This window comes from Diorhabda sublineata, chromosome X, assembly GCF_026230105.1.
Source record: "Diorhabda sublineata isolate icDioSubl1.1 chromosome X, icDioSubl1.1, whole genome shotgun sequence".
In the NCBI taxonomy this organism is placed as follows: domain Eukaryota; kingdom Metazoa; phylum Arthropoda; class Insecta; order Coleoptera; family Chrysomelidae; genus Diorhabda; species Diorhabda sublineata.
Window position 1 is genome coordinate 23659228 of NC_079485.1, and position 27548 is coordinate 23686775.

Here is a 27548-nt window from a genome sequence, read left to right on the forward strand (position 1 = left end):
AATTAGTGAAAATATTTTAGGTATCTAAATATATTAAATTGATTGGATCTATTAATAATAGTTACTTCAATACCATTCATTACCTGGACTCATCCCTTTTTTTGTTTGATAAATAATAGGCATGGAATATCCAACATAATTCGTTTTGATAGTTTTGACGGAACTCGTTTTACCTCGAAGTTCCGACAGAAAAATCCTTCTAATTTGAATTTCAAATCATCTATTATCTGTGAGATATTTGTAAGGAGATTCACAGGTGCATGGGGATTATAAGATACGTGTGAAAAATCGTTCATTATTCACGGTTCCGTTCTCTCAAGCTTCCCGCAAATCAGACATTTTTGTTGGCTGATTGAAATTGAAATTAATTCTGCTTTATTTAGCTGTTCATACTGAAGTTTATATATTTTTAAGGTCTATTATCTAATACACTGATGATTACACTTTCATGGTTAAATTTATTGTCTTCACACAAAGTGTTGGAAAGTCAATGTTCCTCTATACAAAATCATATGAATTATTAGATTTTTGCAAAATGTCGACACTGACGTTATTGTTTGCGATTAACATTAAAATGGATCTGTACACATGTATAATTCGCTGGTTAAAATACAGTTATAAATTCTAGAATTTATCAACAATATGGATGAGGTCAGGGATTCTCAAAATAAGATACCATACAAATTTTGAAACCAAATTGCAATAAAACAATGGAAACTGTTACGATGTAAATTGGGCAAAAACGAGAGTACAAATGAACAACTAAGGCCCTTGAAGTCCTACTGGGTCTCCCACCTTTGAATGGCATACATACAGGCTGAATAACCGCAAAGAACTGTAGGCTGGACTAACTGGCCATGCGAAAATCTTGGCGCTGGTCGCGGAGAAATGACCAATGATTTTGATGGACAGTCACCGAATTGGGCCAAAGAAAGTTGATAATAAGGGCATAGAGAAACACATCACTTATAGAAAACAATGACTGATGACTCAAAGCCCGATATACTTACTAAATAATGGGGCCATCTAGTACTCAGATGGCTCCGGGATGAAATATTTTCGCTTAAGGAACATATATCGTCTTTCAAGCCGATATCAAGGTATCAAGGTATTCGCTTTGATGAAATGTGGACGCTCGATACTCAATCAACGCCATAGAAACACAGAAATTTCAATATGTTCAGTCAGCAGAGCTGCCATAGAAGCCATGCTCGTAATGGAGTGTAAAAATGTACTACAAAAACTCATAAGTGATCCAGCAAGATCCAGCTCGTTTGGATATTCAATAGGATAAAAATGCTGAAGAGGACTCGCTCGCCAGATTGGGATCTGCAAATCCATTAGTGGGTTCAGAACCCATTCTCAATGTCGCCAAAAGTGTTGCTTTTACGTCTGCTAGTAAGACAGGGTGTGCGGAGATGGATAGAAACAACTAGCATGAGATAAAATAAGGCACACATAGATTGATCTTCTGTTTCTCTTACCAAACAACTGCTCCATTTGAATAGACTCCAAACTCGACTGGTAACTGGAGTTTTAACCGGACATGGTCATATAAGACGCCATTTCCACACTACGGACATCATGAACGACAAGACAGCTTGCCTAGTGGCGTCAAAAGTTTTAAGCCAAAGCGTCTGATCGACTTTTTAAAGACATCGGCTTTTGGTAATTTCAAGTAGGGCATAACGGGCCTATCAAAAAGCCTATGTAATTAACGGCTCTTGGCCGTTCACTATCATTTGCTTAAACATTCATCAACAAAAAAGATAGTAAAATTCAATTCAGCTTATTATCCGTCCATTCCAATATTAAATGATCCACGTTTTTATGAATAGATGAAACACAAGGTATTGTGAATTTTCACAATCTTCATTATTGAAATAAGTAAGATCCTAATTCACATTTAAAAAGGAAACATGTAAGCAGCGGTTACTGGGAAATATTTCATAAGGGATCGTTCACTGAAACCCACTTGAAAAATCCTGGATTAGTTTTGGCTTTTTTGCCACAATGTTAGAATTTGTAATAGTTTTCAAGAAAAACCATCAATTTATTTTCAAGAATGACGGTTGTTCCGCTTATTGTAAGAGAATATCTAAATATTTTCCCTGATAGCTGACTTGGTAGAGTTTGACACATATCATGGCATTCCTGCTACGTGCCTATGACTTTTATTGGATTTCTTGTTCATGGTACGTAGAAGTTGGTATATAAAAATGGAATTTAATCACGGGACTATCTTATTTAAAAAAAACAGGTACATTAGAAGAAATTTGATAACAGAAATGGAAAAAGAATTCATATTTTTAAGACATATACTTGTTAAAATTTTAAAGTCAATAAGATCAATCATTATAATTTGTATAATTAACCAGTATAGTTCCAATACACTAGCCACTCACTTAATTTGTATGATACGTAGCTCTAAAAAGCTTATAATGTCGGAATTTCGTAAAATATTCAATACTCTGTGGTTGATTAATTTAAATTTTGAGACGACATGAAATTATTTGTCAAATCCATAATCAAGTTTTTTTAATGTCTGAATGGTACTTATTATTGAACTTGTATCGTATTTTGCAAAAAAACATAAAAAATATCATAATTTATAAACTTTCTCGATATCATTTTATGAAAGTTCATATTTACCTACCCCAAACACCTAAAATAAGCATTAAACAAGTTTACATTTTTTACGGTTATTTCAAAGCTTTTGATGTGTAGTTCGATTCTCTGATTTTCAAAATGAACTCGTAACAGTTGTATTCATTGAAAAATTATTTAAACGATCTGGTAACTCTGTAACAAACCGGCCATCATCATTAGTGTTCGAATTCTTTCATTCCCCGTCAGGCCCGAGATCTAATCAACGTCAAAATACAAGCCGATGGGTGTCAAAATATAAAGATTAAAAACCGTGTGTAAATAATTCACCCTTTTTTATTTTCCAGTACTGCGAGTCTTCGATGGAGAATCATTGACGTTAATGAATGTTCAACGTACTGATATGGGTGCCTATTTATGCATAGCCAGTAACGGAGTGCCCCCATCTGTGAGCAAACGTTTCAACATCATTGTACATTGTAAGTGAATTTTTCCAATTCTATCTCAACTTGCCTGATAATTTATCTTGTACTAAATTAATATTCATGGAAATAGCTCAAGAAGGATCACTTTCAATATTTTGATTAACGCTTCTTTATTATTCTGTATATTGTAAAATCTACTGACTGAAATATTCTAATTATCTATAAAATTATATTAAAATGCTCATTTTTGTAATAATATTGATTAAACTTTTGATCGCTTGCCTGAACTATTCAACCAAAATTTTGATTTTTCTATAAGAAGTAACTGTGTAATAAATATAACGAGTCGATCTATTGTTATAGTTCATCCCTTAATTAGAGTTTCAAATCAGCTAGTGGCTGCCCCAATAACCAGTGATGTCCACGTACAGTGCTACGTAGAAGCATCTCCGAAAGCCATGAACCACTGGATGCGAGACAACGGTAAGCACTTCTCCCTAGAGCCGAGCTTAACCGAGTAGGCCCATATATATTGTACTATCCACCGCAGACCGATACCTACATTTCAAATTACTGACTGCGCTGCCCGAAAACGGTCTTCCTGCTTCTTTCATATATCACACTAAAGCTAAATCATGTCGTGTATGTCACATAATTTTAACATTTTACCACGTACAGGGTATTCAACAGAAATAATGATAAGGAGTTATTTCAGTTATGAGGTTATATAAGTCTTTTTTTCTGAAATTTATGTCTTTCATTCAGCGATTGAGATATATTTGATTTAATTTCGAAATATTTTACTGAAAATTTATTTTCAAAAAATTTATATACAAGCTAAGCTGATTCTATAGAGGATGAATATAAAATTTTATTCAGATAAGTTGAAATGAATAATTTAAAATATAAAATAAACTACACTCGTGAGCAAAAAAGTCGCATGCTCGCAGTAAAAAGTCTGTAGCCTCCATTCTATTTCTAATTTTAGCTATTAGTCCTAGTTTCATAATGAGTGATCTATATTGTCATTTTTTAGTTAATAAAAAATATCAAATGAAAAGGATTTATAATTAAGAGTGAAGAAAATATAAGCTAGAATTCGCAAAAATAATAATTTATTTAAAATTAACCTATCGATATTCATTGTTTCCTCCTCTATATTAATAACAGCTTCTAATCGCTTCTTCGTGGATCTAATCAGTTTCTTTGTTTGATCTTGGTCGATGCTACCCCATTCTTCAATGAGTGCCGTTTAAAGGCCCGATTTTGTGACTAGTGCAGGGTTTCTATTCCGAACTTTTGTTGTTGATTCCATAATTTCCGGGAGAATTTAAGTACTGGCTACGGGCTAGCCAATCTATAGCGGCAATTTCGACAACCTTTAAATTCTGTGGTAGGGAATCTACTGTATGTAGATATACATTAAGATCAAGCTTTCGCCGATCTAACTGGCGTAGGAACTTCCGTGAGTTTCAGTAAAAACCAACTCGGTGTTTGCTTCCATTGAAATGTCCGCCTAAACCCTCCTCCAAAAGCTTTCCTTTTATACAACACTGTGCGAATATTTCTTCAGGTCGTCTGTAGACTCGTCCTCTTCAACCATTCCTCACGTTTCTTGGACTTGAACACCAGTGAGGGCCCGATTTCTCAGCGATTTTCCTTCCTGAACTGCGTTTTCGATAAAAGTTACCAGTCTCTTCGTAACGACGGTAAACTCTGGAAAAAGCAGACTGTCTCATATTCAGCGCAATGGTTACTTCTCGACTCTGGTCTTGTCGCAATAGGGTGACCGCTTGAGCAGCTTTATCACTTGTTTTGTCCATTTTCAGCAAGAATTCTTGTTTGTTGAAAAATTAGAATATGTTATATAATTTTAAATCTAATACCATTAGCTTTAAGATTTTTCCGAGAAAAATACAATTTCGTGTTCAGTTTTTCTGCATATGATTTGAGATTGCAAGGGTGTCACTTCAGTTGATTTTTTTGCTCACAAGTATATTTCTAACAAAATAATTATTTTATCAAATTGATTGCTACCGATTGTGAAAGTTATATTAAAAAATGCAGAGCAGAATCCTCATTTTGTAGGGCTTATTCGGTTTTCTCCATCAGATATTTTTTATACAACACGTTTACTTTTATTGCCCCTCGCTTCAGGTGAAAAACTAATTCCTAGCTACAAATATATCATGGAAGAATCGGTTATCAACGAATATTCATTACAAATGAATTTAACAATTCTCAACTTGGATAAAACTGATTTTGGAGGATACGTTTGTACATCTTCCAATGCTTTAGGAAAGTCTGAAGGTCTAGTGAGATTACAAGGTAAGTGATTTATGCATGATCTCACAATTTTTGGGACATATAATGAATCATAAGGAATTGTTTAGGTATGGCTTTTGAAATTGTAAAGTTCTGTAAGTTCGTAGTGACATAAATGTTTCTATAAATCAAATTGATCAACCAATATTATAATAATATTTGCAAGGTACGTGAACTTTGTGTTCGTTACACACACAATTGAGGAGTTGAAACTATTAGAATATCTTTCATAAATACTGTAGCTGTTAAGATGTTTTCGATATTTTTAAATGTCATTATCATTCGGCATTTTCTCGAAAAGTCACGTGTTTGGATATTGAGCTCTAAAATATTCAATTCCGGATTTTACAATCAAAATATGCCGGGTTATTATATCAAAAACGGAGCAACACTAAGAATTAGACATATTATCGGTCTTTTTTTCACCACTTTAGTGTATTTTTTCGTCGCAAGTTCCTGCGACTGAGATACAACAGTTTTCATTCTCATTCACTCTGTACATGAAACGTGACTAACGAAAGGAGTCGATATTCTATTTCAATAGTAGAAAAGTTGATAAATTTTGAGATTCATCTAGAACAAAGCTGTCGGGCATTAAAGATAAGATTTCCAAAAAAAGTTGAGTACTAAACAAATCTTTACGAGAAAGAAATGGTGTTGATAAATATTCTTCTTTAGTATAGAAGATGATGAACTATGAATATATTAATTCAAAAGGCATAATACTTGCTGATACAATCTATGATGAATCTTCGTACTTAAATAATATTTATTTACTAATTTGGAGCAATTATTAGAAAAATTGAAAAATGAATATCACAGTAATTCATTTTATTTGTTCTCTGTCCCCAATTCTGTCTGATTTTTCGGAGGTTTCAGTGAAAATATATCATAATTTAGTTGTCATTTATTCTGATTTATATTATCGTGCTTCCAGAAAATGCACAATTCATATTGTCCAATAACTCTTTTTTTCCTGTTCGGAATACTCCTTTCTGAGAACGCTCTTCATTGAGATTCCTTTAATGTATTGCAACATATATTTTTAGGTTTGACACTTACATTGCATACGAAATTTTTGGAAAATTACAGATCAGAAAGCTCTCGAATCTAGATATGAGTCTTCTAAACCTAAATAACAACATACTTCGACTTATATCGAATAATACTTCATTATTTTGACACGGAGGAAAATTGTTATATTTTATTTATTTATATTTAATTAGTTCATTTACAGACCACACACTACATTATATTACAAAAATATAGTGCCGTTCAACCCTTATTTATTTTCATTATTCTATACAGAGTGATTTTTATGTATGGAATGCCTCAATTATCTCGGAAACGGTTTTTACGATTTTTATAACTTTTTGTGCGCAAGGGTCTTATGATACGGCCGGTATTATGGTGGTATCTACATTGTTGTCAACTCTTTCCTTTTTCCGAAAAAATAGTGAACTTTATTATTTCAAATTGATCACCCTATATATTTTGTGTTTTTAGAAATCCTTAACAAATACTGATTATTGTTCATGTAATATTTTCTATAACTAAATGCCGTAATTTCGGAGTTATAGCTACATTTACAGTATCTCCACCAAAATTACATATTGTACATTTATAAGGCTACAATTGAAAAAACTAGTTCAATTTGAATATTCTTTGATAATTCATGTGCTAATAGAAATCTCGTAACAAGGTCTAGTGTCAGTAAGTTAGTAAAAAGTTTAACGAAACTGTTGCAGTAATATATTTATCCAAATCATGGTGCAAAAAACCTACAATAACTGAAGACAAATCTTTAAAATTGTGTGTCATGTTGTAGATCCATCTTTATGAAGTAGAAAAATTACGGATTTTAGAAAACATACAGTAAAGGCGATTACAGCAGATGCTCAAAATGTTTCAATACTTCAATACAACAAGCCATGCAATTTTTAAAAGTCTGCAATACATTTTGACCCCTCAATTCTTCTTATCTCTGTAGTAATTCTTTCAATTCCTGAATATTGGCAGGTTTTGTTTTATATTTTTTTTAAGTGAACCCATAGGCACTAGTCTAAATGGTTCATATCCGGTGATCGTGGCCCTTCGATAAAACCACGCCTTTCAATTCATCTTCTGGGAAGCACATTATTAGGTATTGCCTCAACACACACATATAGTGAGGTGAGGCACCATCTTGTTTTAGCAAAATATTGTCATTTGGGATATTGTTATTGTCTGAGAAACTCTTTTTTTTTTGGATGTAATTAAAAATATTTACTTGGATTTGGAAATATCCGAGCCAAATCAGGTATAATACTATTTTCCAATAAATCTAAATGCGCCGGACCATTTAAGTTACCCTATTATTCCAGCCCATAAATTTAGTTTTTCGAGATACTGGGTGTGGGATTCACGCATCTAACGAGGATTGTTACGTGACCAGTATCTACAATTATGACTATTTAAGTTTCAATTAATATAAAAAGTGGCCTCGTCGCAAAACATAACATTACTTAAAAAATTTGGATCGTCTTGATTGTAATATTTTTCCATCATTAGGTCTGCAAACTCTTCACGTCTATCTGACAACTCTTGAACCAACGTTACTTTGTTACTTTGTATGGATGGAATTTATTATCACGTAAAATTTTCATTACGGATGCTTGCCAAATATCAATTTTCATGGATATTTTTCTAGTACTCAAGTATGGGTCTTCTAACAGGACACAAACATCTAAAGATTTGTTTTCAGTTGATGCAGTTTTTCTGCGTACTGATTTGGATAAATGCTATGGGATATAAATTATTAAGGATATTATACGTTTCTTGTTGACTTCTACGCCTATCACCATATCCTGATATTATTAAAATATCAATTCGTTTTTTTTTCAGATAAACAATTCATTGTAACTTTTAATAATTAATTGAAATGTCAATTTTGTTATTATAGCAGTCATACCCACCTAAATGTATTATTTTAACTTCGGCGGAGATAACGCAAATGTAGCTATAACACTGAAATTATGGCATTTAGGTATAGGGAACATCAGATGAAAAATAATAAGTATTTCTTAAGGATTTCTAAAAACAAAAAATATATATAGTGATCTATTTGAAATAACAAAGTTCATTATTTTTTCGGAAAAAGGAAAGAACTACCAACAATGTAAATACCACCATAATACCGGCCGTATCACAAGATCATTGCGCACAAAAAGTTATGAGAATCGTACACGCCGTTTCCGAGATACTTGAGATCTTCCATACAGAAAATTCACTCTGTATATCTGATAGTTTGGTTCATTGAATAATGATCCAAAAAAATGCCACATTGCATTTTCAATATATCCTTTGGATTTAAATTTTTCTTTACGCAAAATTTTCTGCATGGATCTAAATAATTAGTAATCTGTCGTTCTAAGATCTGGACTTATTCCGCGTAACTTTCGCAGCATATGATTTATCGTTAGAGAACTCGCTTGCGGTTAACTGAACCTGGTTATTTTTCTGATAAAACTTCATACATTATTATTAGCTGTCCAGTATAGACCTGGGTATTGATAAATCAACCATATGGAACGAATTCGAAGTACACTGAACTTTTACAATTCCACCAGAGGCATAACAAGACTTTTCGGTCGAATCGACCTCTTTCATGGGGGATTCTCCATCTAATTACTGATTTCTCATATTTAGGTTGTTAAGGGAAATTCATTTTCCATCATAAGTAAATATTCGCCTTATAAAACTATCATCTTTCTTAAGGGAGAGGAACTGTTTACTCACTTCGCTTGAATATCGATTAATTTGTGTGGTCGTTTGTTGCAAGCTAGGAGAAGATTTCTAATATGATGATTCCAGCTTAGTGTGTGGTTAAATAGTATACCAAGAAATTTTATTGATGCTTCCGATTTTAAGTCTTCATTATATACCGGTACGTTGGATATATTCTTCTGTCTTGAGAAAATAATATAGTGTGTCTTTGCGATTGAAAAGTAAAAACAGTTTTTTGGGACCACAGTTTCGAGTTATGGATGAAAGCTTGAAAGCTTTACAGTCTAGTTGAATTGCATATAATTTGTATGTGAGATAATTAAATAAAATAATCTTACAGCGTAAGGTCTGGCCTCACTTATTAGTCTAATACATTTGTAAAATAATAGTAACTTAGTCCGGAAAGTACTGTTTTTTCCAACGAGCAGACAAGAACCAGGAAGCCAGAAAACTATTTCTAGTCCTGTTAAGTATATTATTCTTTGGGCAACCATGTGGGTTAGTTATTTGAATTGATACGAATATAAGTAAAGCACAATTTTTCATATTATTTATTTATAGAACAACACTAGGAATATTCTAATCCTTACTCTATAATTCTTGCTTATATCAATATTTAAATTGAAATTTAAACAAACGAGCTCAATTTATCTGGAATGTTTGGTATATATAAATGCTTGAGCATGAAAGTGAAGTATCTAAATCCTTTTGATTCTTTCAATGGGAAAAATTTTGTATGGTCTTTGCAATTTTTATTTTGTTTGTAAATGAATGATCTATGTATCCTTCATCATCATCAGACATCTCCCCACCAAATTTCTTAAAATTTGTGATATTTCCACCATTATCGGCTGTTCAATTTTTAGGACATGGTAGCTTTAAAAATTCTGCAATCTTTGGCCCCAAATTTCCGAAACTGTGAATATCAACAGGCTGAATCGAACATTTTCCTTTTCTATAATTTATAAATAATCTGGTGTGTGGAATATGGCATGGCTGTAATGAAAAATATTGTATATACAATATCAAATTTTCCTGTTCAATTACAACAAATTTCGTCCAATGTGTGTTTTCGAATCTGGTATTTTTATTTTTTTCTTGTTTCTTATACAATCAATGATCGACTTTTTAGCTCTTCCCGTCTACATGCACCTGATAATGTCAATATTTATTGCTACTTGAAAGTAAAAACAAATTATGTTGAAGCTTTGTCTCATGATTAAATTACCTTTAGCATTGGGTAGACTCCATTGTCGAATTCGCTAATAAATTTGTTGTTTTGTTTTCTGCCGAAGACTTCTGATTTCTTTTCTTTTTATGCAACGTTCTTCCTTTTTAGAAATGTGATAACTTTGGCTATGTTCTTATCATTTTAGATTAAAATGATATTTTTAAGCATCGAGTATACATATGCATCATAGAGCAGAAGGTTAAATGATTTCGGATTTTGTGCCAAATAAGTAATTTTCTCTAGATTAATCCATTTCGTGAATAAACTATGAGTAATTCCGTACCTTAACTTTGATTCTTCGGGTAGTAATTGTGTTGTAGCAGAATCTGCTGCATTAGTAATTTCGGCACATTTTCAACCTCACTTTCACTGCTGATTTCCATTATTTATTGCAATCATCGCAAATCATCATTACTTGGTAATACAATGACAGACTAGAAAAAGCTACACTATTTCAAAGAAAAAGCATCCGGAGAATAGGTACTTTCCATGCGGATGCCGCAAAAATGAATTTTTATCATGTTTGCACATAATTTATCAGGATTTTTTCCTTTAGATATATCATACTTGAAAACACTACAAAAACAATTAAATGTTACTAAACAGTCAAAACTAGTGAATTGTTGAGTGGAGTTTCAAGAGTTTCTAAATCAAGTAAAAATTTCTGTTCATAAAACGTATCCATTCGTTGCAAAAAATTCAATCATAACTTTCATTCCCAGTTGATGCTGTAAATCACTTAAAGTTAAATGTATTCTCTTGAATCTCTCGGGTGGTATCGATGTCATTTCGGTGGGAAAAATGCAGTAAAATCGGACCCATCACCACGCGTTTTTTGTATACATGGACATTTTCTGATGTTTTCTGGAGTGTTAATTGTATAGAAATTTAAATATTTTTAACTCTTCTTTTAATATATCTAAAACGATTAAAAATACTATCGATTAAGTATTTCTGGGTAAATCCATTCAAACTAATAATTATTATCAGTAATTATACAGTACAATTGTAAATTCACTATTATAAATAAAAAAATATGCTGAATAAAATTTTTTACATTTTTCTCTTCATTTTGTTTCCTTGTTTGAGATACAATTTTGATTTGAGTTTTTATGTACTTGAACACTTGAAATTATTTTCGAATTTAACACACTTACATAAAATAAATGTATTTTTTGTTGATAATATTCTATTTCAGCAAAAAATTCACTTCCCATAATAATCAATTGAAATAAGCACTAGAACTTCCGCGTAAAAATGAGTCGCACAACTACAAATTTTTGGAGTGGGGTGGCAGACAATCTGATTGAGTTTAATGCAGTAAGATTCAGGATGCAGTACTGTTCGTACATAAAATATCACCATCACTGTAAATTTACTTTTTGGGTGTTGGAGCTGGGACCAATATGTCCTGGCATAGTCACGTGACCGAATCAGCTAATGGACCTTCTTAAAAGCCATTAGTACAACAGTTTCTAATACAAGGCCCAGATTTGTCCATTTTTGGAATATTGCTTGCACATTTGAAGCTGAGCTCCCAAGTATACTTTGAGGATGTTTGACTTGATACAGAAGAGAGTAATTTAACTCTGGTAGGCGATCCAGAGTTAACCAGACTTTAAGACAGCTTGGAGCATAGACTCTGTTTTACCGATACTATCACGGTAGATACTTTTCCTAGTTGCTCAGCATATTTCCATTCAAATGTCTTTGCAAAACTTACTCGACAGGCAGACATGACACCGAGTTCGCCTGCAGGCGACGTCAATTTATTGGGATTCCTTTCTTTGGAGAAGCACAAGTCTGTCGAATCAGTACTAAGCCACGTCTTTGCCGAACACCACAACATGCAAAAGATCAAGATCTATCCACAGGCATTTCCATATGGCAGCAAAAAAATTTTTCATGTCTGTCTGTCAAAATACTGTCAGTTTTTGCTGAATATTCAAATATTCTCGGATCGGCATTAAATTCAGTCAGTTTCTAGTAAACAACAATAAACCACCTCGGATTTTTTCCGTGAAAAATATTTTTGTAAATAGAAAAAATGTCAAGAAATTAATTTTCATTTCCAAAAATAACTTGGTTTTAGAACTCTCGTCCTATGTCACAAAAAAGATCAGTGATTATAAAATAGATAAGATAGAGAGCTATTCAACTATCAGATCCCGAATTTAGATGCAAAAACTGCATTAAAAACGTAATTATCATGAAAAAATTATAAATAACCCATTTTAGATAAGGATAAATATATACTATAATCAATTAAAGAAGAAAACAGAAAAGAAACATCAAAACATAAAATATTTTTCCTTATCATTTGTACAATGATATAAAGCTATAAAGGACATGATACAATACTAGAATATTTCACTTAAATAAAATCTAAAACACAAAAAAACAAAAGAAGTAGTATTATATATCAAGTGCTCTGGACTGGACTGTCTAAATAGGACAGACATCTCAGTAATTATAAAATAGACTAAAAGGTTATCAATACGATAAAAAAAATAAAATCCCAATAACGAATCACGAAATATCTAAAAAACATAAATTCAATTATAAAGATTCAAAAATTTTTAAAAGGAGTCAAATACAAGAAAAAGAAAATTTTGAGAAGTGATTCACATACATACGAACGAGAAAGCTATAAATGATAAAAAGACAAATTGTAAATGTCAAGTCATATTTTGATAAAGACAAAAATAGGACGAAACATCAATTTCTACCCGTTTTTTTCTCAATTTACCAAGAAAAACATATAAAAAGGTCTAATAAGGGAAAATCTTTATGTTGTAGTTTTATGCTAAGAATAGATCTATTCTATTTGGTTGTGTTTTATGAAGGATTTTAATTCAATGTCATCTGGAGTATATAGTCGTATTTGCATCTTATTTAGGAAACGACGATTATGTTATTGAGTTACTTCTTCATTACCCGACACTGTTGTCCTGTATTTATCATTTTGTTTCAGTATTAATCAAAAAGAATAATGATCCTATTTGTTGGGTTCTTACCTATATTTAGAAACTGTCGAGTTAATTCTATTCATTCATAGTTCTACTAATATAGGTACATTCATTTTATTTCGTCAGTTTTCCTCTAAATTGGAATACATTTTTTTATAGAAATTAAGTATCGTTTATTTCCCAATTAAAATTGAAAATCTGCAATTTATTCTGTTTAAATGTATGATTCATACGTGAATGGAACATATTTCATATGCTAAAAGTGGCAAAAACCACATTGTCGATAAACACTTCAACACATCAGTAGTGCAAAGTTCTACAGTGGAAAAACTTCAGAAGGGTTCTTTTAATGGCTACCCAACTGCCACAGGAATTATCAGATATTACCTCAATAAATTTTAATATCTTTCGAGAGAGAAAAATAACTCTGGGAGTTTATCAAAGCACGCCGACGACAAAGGATATAGCAGGAGAGCAGGAATATGGTCTCGCCTTTTTGGCGAATAGAGTTTGTCTTCCCTCATTAGCGCCCTGAAAGGGAGTTTCTCTCGACACAAATAAATGAAGAAATTAAAGAGCACTGTCAAAGTGGAAATACCCGACTTTTGAATGTTCTTTTTAACGATTACGTTGTCAGCTGAGTTTGTTTACACATTGAAAGTCTGAACGGTTTCGTAAAATTTTTAATAACTTTTTTACGAATTTAACACCACGGACAGATGTTCAACTTCGCACAAAACGTATATTATGCAAGTAGTTCCGAAAATTAAAATAAATACCAGAGTCATTACAAACTATTTAACTGCGTTCCAACAAATTTGAATTGTATTATTATTTTGATGCAGTTTTTTACAGACTGTACTTACAAAGTAACGTAATTTCGATTTGTGTTAACAAAATATTGTAAAAGCATTTTCCGCATACTTTAGACTTTAATTAAGTTATGAGGGTGCTTTTCACTTTTCCGTAATCTATTGAATTAGAAATTCAACTGTCAAAGCCACATAATTCTAACTTATGGCTTTATTTTTTCTACAGTTTAAGGGTACGTTTTGCTCAGAAAAATAACAAAACAAAGAAATTATTAATCTTATTTGATTGGAGGTTCAAATTGTCTTCCTCGCTCTTTTTAATGGTTATTGTGGAATTAAATTATTTTGTTATTTGAAAGTCTGTTATCAGTATTCACAATGTTTCGATACTTAGATGCATACAAAATGTTTGTAGAGTTACAAATCAAAAAGCTCTTAGTTCTAAAATTAGAAGTATATTCCATCGTATTGTATGGTTTCAAATCAAATTCTTTAAAACAATAAATTTTCGCACCGCATTATATAGAGCCATTCGTTGAAACAGAAGCCTTTTGCGGCATTGCTAACCAAAGCGGCTGATGAGAAATGAACAATTTTTTATAGAAGACGATTAGGACGGAACAATGTATTTATATTTGTTGTGAAATAAAAATTATTCCTGCAATTGAAAACGCAGTTTGTTTCAGTTTTTTATTCAGCAGGATTCTGAATCACACTTTGTTACTATCCAAAACGACTTAAAACAAGATTTGTGGATTGATTCATTGCAGGAATAATTTTATTTCACAACAAATCTAAATACATTGTTCCGTCCGAATCGTCTTCTACAAAAAATTGTTCATTTCTCATCAGCCGCTTTGGTTAGTACTGCCGCAAAAGGGTTCTGTTTCAACGAATGGCTCTATACCCCGGGCACAGATTATGTATAGAGCAGACCCAACCACCTCCATACTAACTCTACAGAATGTAATACCTCTAGGGCTGCATGAAAATGTGTGAAAATAACTATTGAACAAGTAGCTTTTTCATATTTTCTGATTTCTTCCACGCACTAATGAAATGCCATAATTTACACCTGAGTAAGGTTCAATAAATGATAATTATGTATTGTCCATATTTGTGTGTATGTTTTACTTCCTGTATCAGAATTCTTGATATTAAACACAAAACGTTCCTTTCGATAGATTTTTTATTTCATTTAAAAACCATATATTGCTAACGATTCTACTATGATGTTAAAAAATGGTTTCATGGTTCCGTTTTTTCTTTAATTAACTTACTCTGATTTTAATGTCTTGGTCCAAGTAGATTTTCCAAGTATTTATAGACAGACTTTTTAATCACGTTTTCCCTTCAATGTATTCTACTAAAACTAAAATTTTGTTCTCGTTCAATTCCAGTATTATCGATAAATGGTTATATTTTCGTTTATCAGAATTCTCGATATTGTATCCTCACACACGCCTTCTATACTCCTATCATTGGACACCAAAGATAAGTTTCCGCAAAAAAAGTATTACTGATGTAATTGAAGTAGAATTAAGAATTTTTTCTTTCTATTTCTATGGTTTTTATAATCAAGTTTCTAGGAGAATGATGATGATAATCGGGTAGTTTTATTTTTACGTAAAAAAAATGGAATCACTTAAGTGTTATGTACCAAGAAAACATTTAAATTTTTCTTTGTGTTGAGAGTTTGAAATTTTGTAAGAAAATTGAATAAAAACCTCTTATATAGATATGATGATAATAGTCTCTTTTACAATTTATTATCTAAAAATGAATACTGAGTTGTAGTTTTAAAAAATATAAAATGTGCCTATAATCATTGTGAGATAAGAATTGTGCAGCAATTTATAAGGAATTTGTCAAAAATGATATTCCTGTGGTGTTTCATCGTTATGCAACCTTTCCAGAATTCTAGTCTATAAAAAAACTGTTACCATGACCTTTACTTTCGAACGATTACGATCTGCTCTTTTTCGTCTAAGCTGGAAGGCGCTATTTCAAAGGTTGTTAAGTGGTTTGCATGTTAAACTCCCTTTTAAGGATGCTCTGTGAGAGTTTCCATCGTACATAGTAAACGCATATCAATTTAGGAAGTCTTTTATAGGATCACTTTGATTCAAACGTTAGAATTATAATTTACCATATAGCCTTGATAAAGATCAAATAAAAGATCGAAATGTTGGCATTTTAAAAAACTCTTGGACAGTTTTATTTTGAGTCCTCAGCCCGTAACACCATTCGGAACTACTAGAAAGGACAATAATATCAAGAATGATAAAGATTAAATTAAAAGTATATAGAAATATTTCTTCTGAAAATATTCATTGGTATTCAAAGTCAATAAATGATTGTCTCTAACAACGAAAAGGAATTACAAAGTGAACTAACGTCAGTTAAAATTTCAGTAATTCCATTGAAGTTTGTAATACCATACTTCGGTTGTATATCAAGAGATACTCAAAGTCTGCCACAAAATAGCTATGCATTGAAAGCAAATATATTGGTAATAGTGAAGTTAATATTGATCCTTAGCGTTCATTTTGGTATGTACAGGTCAGCTTTCCACAAATAATAATGTAATATAAGAAGAGAAGAATTTGAAATTATAAATTTATTACAGAGGTTTGGTAAACGTGGGCCGAAAAATACGAAGGCTAGTGAAAATGCAAGGAACGTTTGATAGTACAAGAACAAATTGCTTTGCTACGTATTCAGGCACTTATGGACTGTAATTTTGTCTCCTTAAACTGGCTTACACATGTCTGTTGGCGTGGAGAAATTTCAAAATTTGTTTACCACTACAACATATTTGATACTTCTGTTAACTGCAATTAAAACCGTTAGAAATGGCACACAGACTGAAAAAAGTTGGTAGATTTCTTTTACTTCTAAAAGATTCTTTCAACTTCGTACAGGATGGGCAGAAACGCAAAAGCTGTACATTCTAATTTTTTATTTACGAAACACTCGATAAATAACACCCAATACAAATCATATATAATTTACAGTTACTGTAGGTCTTCAATATTTCGCAGCATATTCGTTCTACATATTCTACCTAATTGATGCTTCTAGGTTACGGTCAGGTCTATTTAGATTTCGAGAGTCCAAATAAAATAAGTTTAGTATAGTAAAATCAGATTATCTAGCTCCACTGTTCCCGTTCTTCCAACTAATAATTTGGAAATATCAAATTTCTTCTCTAGTTTCTTTATGTTCTACTCAACGTAAATTGAGAAATACATTCACCATTCGCATTTTATGAAATAGAGGAAACATTTCTTCATCAGTCCACATTCTATCATTTATCATGATTAAAAATCCAGGTATTTCAAGCATTTATAACATGCTTAATTCAAATATCTTGGCAACTGCATAACGACAAATGTAGACCCTGACGTCGAAGTAAGATCACGGAATAAGCTAGAGCCATATTCCTAAAGGTGAAAAACCTGGTTTGTAACACAACCTTGATCTTAAACTTAAGACACTGTTTTGTAAAGGCAAACGTGCACTCAGTTCTTTTGTGTGGAGCAGAAACATGAACATTAGAAGTGGATACCATGAACAGACTCAAGACTTTCGCAATGTGGATCTTCCGTAGACTACTAAAAATATCATGGACTCAACATATACCTAACGATGAAGTGCTTAGACGTATGGGAAAGGAAAGAGAGTTACTTACAACCACAAAGAAAAGAAAAGCCACTTATCTGAGCCACATATACCGTAACAACAAGTATAATATACTGAAATTAATAATAGAAGGAAAAATCGAAGGAAAACGCGGAACTGGTCGCAGAAAACATTCATGGTTAACAAACATCCCGAAATAGTCGCCAGCCTTTACTAAATGGTGATGGCAACTGAAGAAGAAGAAGAATAACATGCTTTCAATAGCTTGCAATATGTATCTTTAAACGCGATTTTTATCCACGCCAAAAAGTCGGATCGACTTGGAAGATCAATACCAAAAATTTCATATGTATGTAATATTCTTTATTACCTTGTATCTCCAGAACCGCTAAACGATTTTCACATTTGAGGTATCGTTAGATTCGTTTCATTAGCCCAAGTGTTCTTAGATAGGACACATTTAAAAAAAACAAAATGGTGGATTTTGGACGCCATGTTGTGAGGTAAAAAAATTTTTTTTACTACCAAGCATATCGAGTTGGGTATCAAAATGAAGGATTTTAAACACTATAAACATTATAAATATGTATATAACTTGCAATTTTAATATTAAATGGAACGATAAATAATAGACGAAATATCTATGGTGCCATATTTAAGTCTTCGAAATGTACATTTGCGGCTTCAACAATATAAAGAAAATGAAGCTATATTCGGGGAAGTAAATGTTTTACTTTTTGGAGATCTTATGCAGTTGGCTCCAGTGTCTAAGGTTTCTGGGGAATCTTATTGCTTTCGTCAGCCAGAAAGGTTATCTGCTGAAATTAATCTTTGGAATTTATTCAGTTTTTGTGAGTTGCCCCAAAATATGAAGCAAGCTAGAGATACAACTTTTGTGGACATATTAAACAGTCTTCGCGTTGGAGAACTTACAATGCAGCAGTTATCTATCATAGAAAACCGCAGAGTACCGTTGATAGGGCCATTTGACGATGGAGAAGCTGTCAGAATTTTCCGAACAACTAGACTGGTTGATGCATATAACGCGACTATGACAGAAAAGTTAGAAAAGCTCACAAAAGTATACACCGTTAGTGCTGTAGACATCTCATTGGATCCTAAAACATATGGTCAAAAACCACGAGAGGAATATTTACCTGAAGATCCCAATAAAACAGGTGGTATACCAAACCAACTCAAATTAGGTGTAGGCTCTCGAGCCATGCTAAGACGGAACATCAATGTTAACCATGGGCTGGTTAACGGTGCTATATGTGTTATCCGACGAATAGATTGGCCAGCACTACGCAGAGAGCAGTTGGAGCCGGGAGAACTGCCACAAGTAGTATTTGTGAAGTTCGATGACCCAAATATAACAGGGAACCGACCTGGTATTAGAGTCCGGATAGAGCCTTGTACTAAAGAATTTGATGCTTTACGTGGTAAAGGCAAGATCTAGCGACGAATGTTTCCCTTAATTTTATGCTGGGCAGTGGCGGTGCATAAATTACAGGGCACAACTTTAGACCGAGCAGTTGTCGATTTAAGTAGAAACTTATTTGCAAAAGGTCAAGCTTACATTGCTTTGAGCAGAGTGAAGACTCTCTCCGGACTTGCTATTAATTCTCTTGACCCTAACAAATTGCTTAATCAACCACACGACATAAACTCATTCAAGTAATTAATCCGGTTACGTAATCTTAACTAAAAAGACATAAATAAAATAATAATTAAAAAAAAATCAAAAAACCCGCCTGCATGGATAATTACAATTAAAAATCAACTGAAAAGACTGAAACAAGATGAAAATTCAATGATAAGGTATTTTGAAAAAATAATCATTAGGTACTTAAAACCAGAAACATAAATTGAAACAGTACCAAACCAATGTACCTGCATATTGTACACTTAGAAATATCAGCACGGTAGTTTTTTTCACTTTTTTGCAACATTATAAACAGAATTGCAGTCGGAGGTATGAAATTGAATGCTATGATTAATTATTATCTCTTTGTGCATGCCTCCGAATGTAATTCTGTTTATAATGTTGCAAAAAAGTGAAAAAACTACCGTGCTGATAATTCTAAGTGTACAATATGCAGGTACATTGGTTTGGTACTGTTTCAATTTATGTTTCTGGTTTTAAGTACCTAATCATTATTTTTTAAAAATACCTTATCATTGAATTTTCATCTTGTTTCAGTCTTTTCAGTTGATTTTTAATTGTAGTTATCCATGCAGGCGGGTTTTTTGATTTTTTTAATTATTATTTTATTTATTCAAATCTGTCAATTACACAGATAAAGAGGTACTTCCAAAAAAAAAAGAATTTCCTTATTTTTCAATTTGTCATTTATGGCTTTGATAGTAACATGTATCCCAAAAAAACACTCTATATATATAGTTAAAAATATTCTATTTTCATTATCTAACCAGCTGAAGTAACAGTTTATTACCAATTTTTTCTATAAGTGTAGATATAAATTATTACTGGATCATGAAATGACAAGAATCCAAATCTTTATGATCAAACTTACATTAAATTACCAATTTTCTAAGAATTTCAGATACCACACTATAAGCAACTAGTGATAAATCACACTGTATAGATAATGAACTAGGATATGTAATCTTTATTTTCCTTAATTATTTTTAAATGTAAACTGACTTCAATCTAAAGGTTAAGAACATGAGACGCTATTGTATTATTGTTTCACATTCACTTTGTTCATAATGCAATTTTGGTTCCCCCGTGTATATTCTGTGTTTTTAGTTTCAATCTAGGTCTTATGTAATATATAATATAAATAGAAAGGTCCTCAAATAAACATTAACATTCGTATAATACCTCCTGAACCGATGAAAGAGGTTGAAAAAGACCACCGTTGTTTATATTCCGTCTCAAATTATTCAAATTTATAACAAACTCATGTGCTCGTGTATTATGCTGTTTCCCAGCCATTTTCTATAGATTAATATATACTTAGAAGTATAATCAGGCACTTATTTGACTCAAATTTGAAAAATTCCAAATTGTACAAAACTATAAACACGGTTTAGTAACATAAGCATTGAAATCTCCCCGTCTTACGACATTTTAGGTATTATAAAATGTCAAAAGTTTACAACTTGATGATTTGTTATATTGGTATTTAACGATGTCAAATAAAATAAAATGTCAAATTAGTTCTTGAAACAACCGAGCAAATTCGAACAAACAACACCAGCAAACAAAGCTCACGTCAAATTTAACCTTTAGTACGGCAAGTTATGCAAGTTATGTCTTGTAGCTGGTTTTATGAAGAAGAAAATCTATCTAATGTTTTTATGTTTGATTTCTATTAATATAAGAAGATTGAGTGTGAAAAATATATGTCCAATGAATCGTAGATTGAGTCACGGGATGAAAGACCTCCACAGAATCTATTAAACAATATTGAAGCAACTACTTTAAACTCCAAACCGTCTTGTATTAGGACTTATTTAGCTGATAATAATTGCATACGTTACTTTATCGACTATATATAGTATGGATTAATTCTGAATGAATCTTGCGTTTCCTCACTCTTTGTTCTCTCTTTCTTTTTATAGTATACAATTGATATTTGTGTTATATAAATATGAGGTGAAGACGGTTCTGGACATCGCATTAATCGGAGTTATTATGACTGATTGCTGCTATTGAATACTGGTACTTTAATAGTAAATAACTAACAGGGTATTTCGTTGTTGGCTATTGATTGTTAGTTATCGATAAATTGATACGAGGCTCCAAATCCAACTAATTACCTTGTCTGTTACATTAATCCAACGATTATTAGCGAATTACAATATGTCTTGTTCCTGCAATTCTTGAATATGCATTATTTCGGAGGATGAGAAATAAAACTTTACTTAGAATCAGTTTTTCAATTCAATATGTTTTTTAGTTTAAAAAACAGTGCTCAAAGAAACTTCTGTTCTACATTTCAAATAATTCAAATTACTATGATTTGAAAAGAATCTCAAAACAGTTGCGAATTATAGTTTAGAAGAAGAGAGAAGAGAAGAATGCTTTATTGTTAAAAACTTGTTGACAACTTGTGGACAAGAACTTGTAAATAAATAACCACAGAACGAACACACAAATAATAGTATATTATTCACGAGTTTCTAATGAATGTTAGATATTATTAAAGAGGCGAATCATTACTTCTGCATGCACCCATTACCCCATTATTAAAGCGACCATAAATTACAGAGTGTAATGACATCACTATGTGAAATATTTACTTAATATTTTACCTTAATTGCTAGATATCTATCATTAGATTCTTTAGTTTCAAAGTTATTGATATATTTTTTATAAATATCTAAATTTATACTTCAATGTAAGGTGATTGTATTTCTAAGCATTTATTAAAAGGTCCATAGCGTTGAAAATTAATAATTCGATAAAGTATACTAATAAAATCGATTCAGAAAATATTCCATAATCCATAGTCCATGTTATACTTATACTTTCTTTGACTAGATAATAAATTTTATGAGTCCAACATGAGCATCTTCTAATTCTAATTTAAATCTGAGAAACCTAGGCATACAAACAATAATTTTAATAAATTCAAATTTATTTCGTTTTAAAAAGCAACTAAGATATATAAATTATTGTGAAAAGCATGGTATACTCGAACACAAATATACGACACGCATATTCCAAGTCCCTGATCGCTCAGTGTAAATGCGAGTCCCAGGTTTGAATCTGGTCTAGGAACAGAACACAAGGCTTACAAATTTTAGGAACCAATTTTTTTGTAGCAAGATAAATAGTTATTTATGATATAAGGGAAAAAAGTAATAGGTTTTAGTATGAGACAAAAAATCAAAAGCTTAAATCTAGAATTTCTCCCGTATATACACAATTTTATTTACTTATGTGAAGGGAAAAACCAAGATTTAATTGAGAAATTATAATAATAATACACTTAGAACATTATCGATGTGAAATTTGAAATTGATAGGCTATGTTGTACTTATAGCGAAGCTTAGACCTGCGTTGCTAAGAAAACTTAAAAGAAAAGTAATCAAATAACTGTCAATTTAGTTTTGTGATTTGAGTCAAAAATTGTGAACTTAGTGGTTGTTTAGAAGTTATTTTCAATACTATAAAGTGAAAAATGTCTGATTCCGAGTGTTCTTTGACTCCATCAGAATTAGTAGAAGTAGCCAAAGTAGCGTAACAAAAATTATTACCAGCTAAATCACGGAAACCTTACAACACCGAGAATTGAAGATTCATGAAATGGAGAATAATGAAAACATGCAGTTCTTTCTCGGAGACGGTGTTATTGGCTTATTTTCTGAAATTGATATAACAAAAATCATCAAATGCGGTCGAATTATATAGAGATTCAAAGTTCAAATTTTTGAAACAAGCCAAGCCCAAGAAAGCTGCGATTTTTACAAGTAAACAAATAAGTCATTTTTTAAATAATGCTACCGATGAAGTTTATTTAATGGTCAAGTTTGTTGTATTTTAGAATTGCAGGAGCTTGTCGAATTTGTGAACTCAGCCATCAGATGATATCAAAGACTTGGAAACGTTATTGATTGTGAAATTTAAGGATACAAAGAATCATGTGAACAGCAGATTTATAATTACTAAAAAATAAATAACTAAATAATAAATTTTACCGATTGTACATAGCCCTACGTCCAGCAGCAGCAAAAGATCGTTGCTTGTTTTATGCATATCACAATGGATAGTGTATCAATCAGGTTGTGGGTAAAAACCAGTTTTATTAGGTTTCCCAAACAATAACTAATTTTCTTTAACTTGAAAATGTCATTGAAAAAGACATATACAGGTCATTCATTTAGAAAATAATCTGTTACACTTCAACCTGAGGGAGACTTGATGACACCAAAGAAACATTGCGGTTGTCATCGACGGTCGCTGAGGGTATGTTGATGAATCAGTAGCACACATGACAGAAATAGCTATACTCTTTCAAAAAAGTAGTGGATCAAAACATATTCACGCATAGTGCACGTGATCAGCATTTAAAAAATAATTTGTGATTTCATACAACATATTAATAATATAAATAATAAATAATTATGCAGAATTATTATTACAAAATATACAATATAAACGTGATGTTTGCGATAAATACAAAGTGAACGGCCAAAATATAGAACATATTCATTTAAAAAATCAAAAATTTGTGTATTGAAACATTAAATTAACATGTTCATATTCACCTTAATGAAAACATTCTCTTATTCCCCTTCGGATAATAGTGAGCTTCCACTGTTGTCAACATTTGTAATAAGGGGTTTAACTTGCAAATCAATGAATATGTCTATATTGCACACTTTGTTTTCAACCTTTTCTTGGACATGTTGAATACACTTTTCCCACTTATCAAGTATAATTCTCTCCAAGCTTCTTGAAAAATATTTTTAACATCAGAAAATTCAAATGTTTTATTTTCTCTCAATAGGATGGAATTCACAATGGTAGGGTGGTAATCTGAAAGTGGTTTTATTATGGTTTTTTACCATTTCACCAATAATATTCCAATTATATTTATTTTTATGCGACCATTTCTAAAAGCCTAACCATCGTTTCATCAAAATCGATATTTTTATAAGTAACCAGTACTCACGAACGATTCGGTATATACTTGAAGAAGATACTCCCGAAATATTTGCCGTTCTAGAAATAACGTCATCAACAGTCTTGTCATCATTTTTATAAATATTCACAATAATTTGTTTTTTACTAGAGTTAAAATAAATCTTGTTAGCTCTTTTCTTAGGCGGAGTATAACTAACGGCAACAACTTTATCAGCTGTATCCGTGTCAGACATGTTTAAGAAAATTACGGAAACAGACAAAAATAAAAAATCTCACTGCAGTACAATAATAGATTGGGGATACATTAAACAACAACAGTCGTGGATAAATTGATAGATACAGACACGTAAAAGGCAATGAATAATGATATTATCTATTGAAATTTTATGTGTAATATATATATTACATGTGCACCTTGTCAAAACAAAAAAAAATTCAATGATGTGAATAAACCAGATAATTAAATTAAATATGCGGCAATCCTATAATATGTGAAAATTTGTATTAAAAATCAGTATTAACATGAAATTACTATGAAGAATGTTCAAAATTCAAAATTATACAGTGTATAATGCACTATCCAATAAATATGCCTTTAATTTCTTGCGAAATGCGCGAAAAGATATTTTTTCATATTGTACAGCACCAAGCCTTTAACTAACTCTGAACTAATGGCCCTGAAATCGAATAATAACTAGGAAGGTGTACTTTGGCCTTAGAAACTCGACTTTCAGCTCGACCAGTCGAATGGTTTCCAAAAAACCATCAAATTATTAATTTTTTCAGAAACTTCAGAGAATTTGAAAATAATTTTAAACCACAGTTGTAGATAGTCAATTTTTACATCTAAATATGTGGTACATACCTTTTCGTGGAAAGAAAAGAAAAATAGAAAAAGTTTTCACGACGCTCTTAATTTTTGTTTTCTCATTGAAACAAAGTGCAACATTAAAGTACAAACATTATTATTCTTATTTCAATAACCTTAAAATATTTAATTAAGTTAGAAATTGAGTATATAATTTATAATTTATATTTTAATAAAGACTTAAATATGTTGAAACGTCAATTTCTATCTGTCTTTCAAAAATTATTAAAAAAAACTAATTTTAAAACAGAAGAGACTTGAAATCACGAACATTTAGAAGCAGAAACATAAAAGGTCTAAGGAATAAAAAATTAAAGTAGTTTATAATTTTTATTGAGATTTTAAATATTTGAAGTCCAAATAATGTACTACATGAAATATTTTTCACTATTTAAAAAAAATATTCTAAATTATAAAAATTAGCTTAAATATTGGTAATGATAAATAATAATTTAAATATACGTAGAAATTTACTCTTAGTTTTTAGTCGTTTTATAGATAACTTTTTTTTAGTTTTTCCCAACTTTGTCAAACTGTAATTGACAGCATTCAATATAATTTTTCGATTTTTTTTAATGAATGATGAATTTTTTGTAACATTTTATCATTTCACACTCAAATTTCGATTATCACTTAATATCAATATCTTGTATTATTCAAAATATTTTTGTGCTTCCAGAGAGAGTAGTAAAATCTACAAGTACAGCGAGTACCCCAAAATATATAGAAACTAAACCTCGAAAACCAAGTTTCAAAGACAAATCGAAAAAATTGAAACCTTTACGAAAAAAAGAGAACAATGACAATAAAAACGAAGAGGAACAATTAGTTTCAACTCATTTACTACCTGAATTTCCTACATCTATTCCTACAGTTACCACACTTATCACAACTAGTCACCGATCTTGGATAAACGTAAGAGATAACAACAGATGCGCCACTACGTCATTGAATAGAAATTGTTATTGGTTGGTAGCTTTTATTTTGTTAAGAATTTGTTTTTATGATTAAACTATTCTTATGAACGAATTGACATATTTTCAAAACAACAAAATGGGATACAGTAAATATTTTTTAATCAAATAGGATTTACGATTTTTAAGCTGGGGGTGAATGTCTCAGCTTCAGAAAAATATATTACATTGTATAATCTAGAATTTGATAAATTTATCCACTCCACTGATATAGAAGTTATTCAATTAGTTCTTCTCACAAACACATTGATGAATCACAAATGAAAGTCACTATAAAGATATTTTAAAAGAAGTACCAAATTTTACATTTTTAATGAAGTGATTGTAAAGGAAACTACATAAAATTTGTACTGTTTGGAATCTGTTTTTTTCAATTTATCACCTCTAAAAATAATTGAAAATGTGTATTTTTCATGTATTGAAATTTTCAATGATGATATGTGTTGCATTCACCCCTGAGAAAATGATAGTTTCATTACCATTTTTTCTAGAATTCGTCTTCCTTGTATTTGTATAAACTCTCGTCTGAGTTCCATATCAACGTGTCTTCCCATTTTGAAAAGTATTTTTTTACTCTGCCTATGCCGAGACTTCAGCATTAGGTAATTTTATAAATGATAAAAATAAATTGTAAGATCAGTTTAGAGTATAGAGAAATACTGAGGCCTCTGTATAGTTTAATATCCATGAATTTCACACATTTCAAGATGCAATCAACAGGGTCTTTCAACATTTAGATTTTTCTTGTAAGAAATCTACACAATTCTACAAAATTCTAGTTTCTCATGATCTTGTCAAATATTATAATGCAAGTTATTCTGATTACCACAACTAAAAATCATCAATATGTATGGAAAAATACATTCATTTGTAAAATATTTGAAAGTTTGTGAATTGCAAAATAAAAACATGGTTGAATAATTAAACAAATTATAAGTTTTTACTAAGGTGGAAATTCAGAAACCGTTGTAGTAGGCCAGTAAAAAAGGCTAGGAACTTCAATTTAAATTGCTCCTGCGATATTGTTTTTTTAAATTTTAGGCCGTAACGTGCACATCACTTATGAAGAGTCTTATCACCCCCTAAAGTGGGTGTGACCCCCCAAAATACGTATCAAACTTGTTTTCTGAGGTAATTTCAGAATATCTCAGAAATCATTGCCAAATTGCACCGTATTCCTGAAAAAAATTGTTGAAGGTAAGCGTTTTCGCGATCTGCATGGCGCACAGCAAGCTGCATTTTTTCAACTAGCGCGGGAAATAAAAATTCATAACTTTCGATAGAAACGTCCGATTTTAACGAATC

At 31.3% G+C, this 27548-nt stretch overlaps 1 protein-coding gene across 1 annotated transcript in view; it reads left to right on the forward strand.

Annotated features, from left to right (window-relative positions):
• The window catches only part of LOC130450939 (lachesin-like), a 214605-nt gene extending 187734 nt beyond the window's left edge, over nucleotides 1-26871 (forward strand). Inside the window, exons 7-10 of the mRNA XM_056789689.1 lie at nucleotides 2955-3086; nucleotides 3396-3515; nucleotides 5190-5360; nucleotides 25949-26871. Coding sequence (XP_056645667.1) covers nucleotides 2955-3086; nucleotides 3396-3515; nucleotides 5190-5360; nucleotides 25949-26280 — 755 coding nt within the window. The 3' untranslated portion in view covers nucleotides 26281-26871. The remainder of the gene's footprint in view (nucleotides 1-2954; nucleotides 3087-3395; nucleotides 3516-5189; nucleotides 5361-25948) is intronic.
• The last annotated feature ends 677 nt before the right edge of the window (nucleotides 26872-27548 follow it).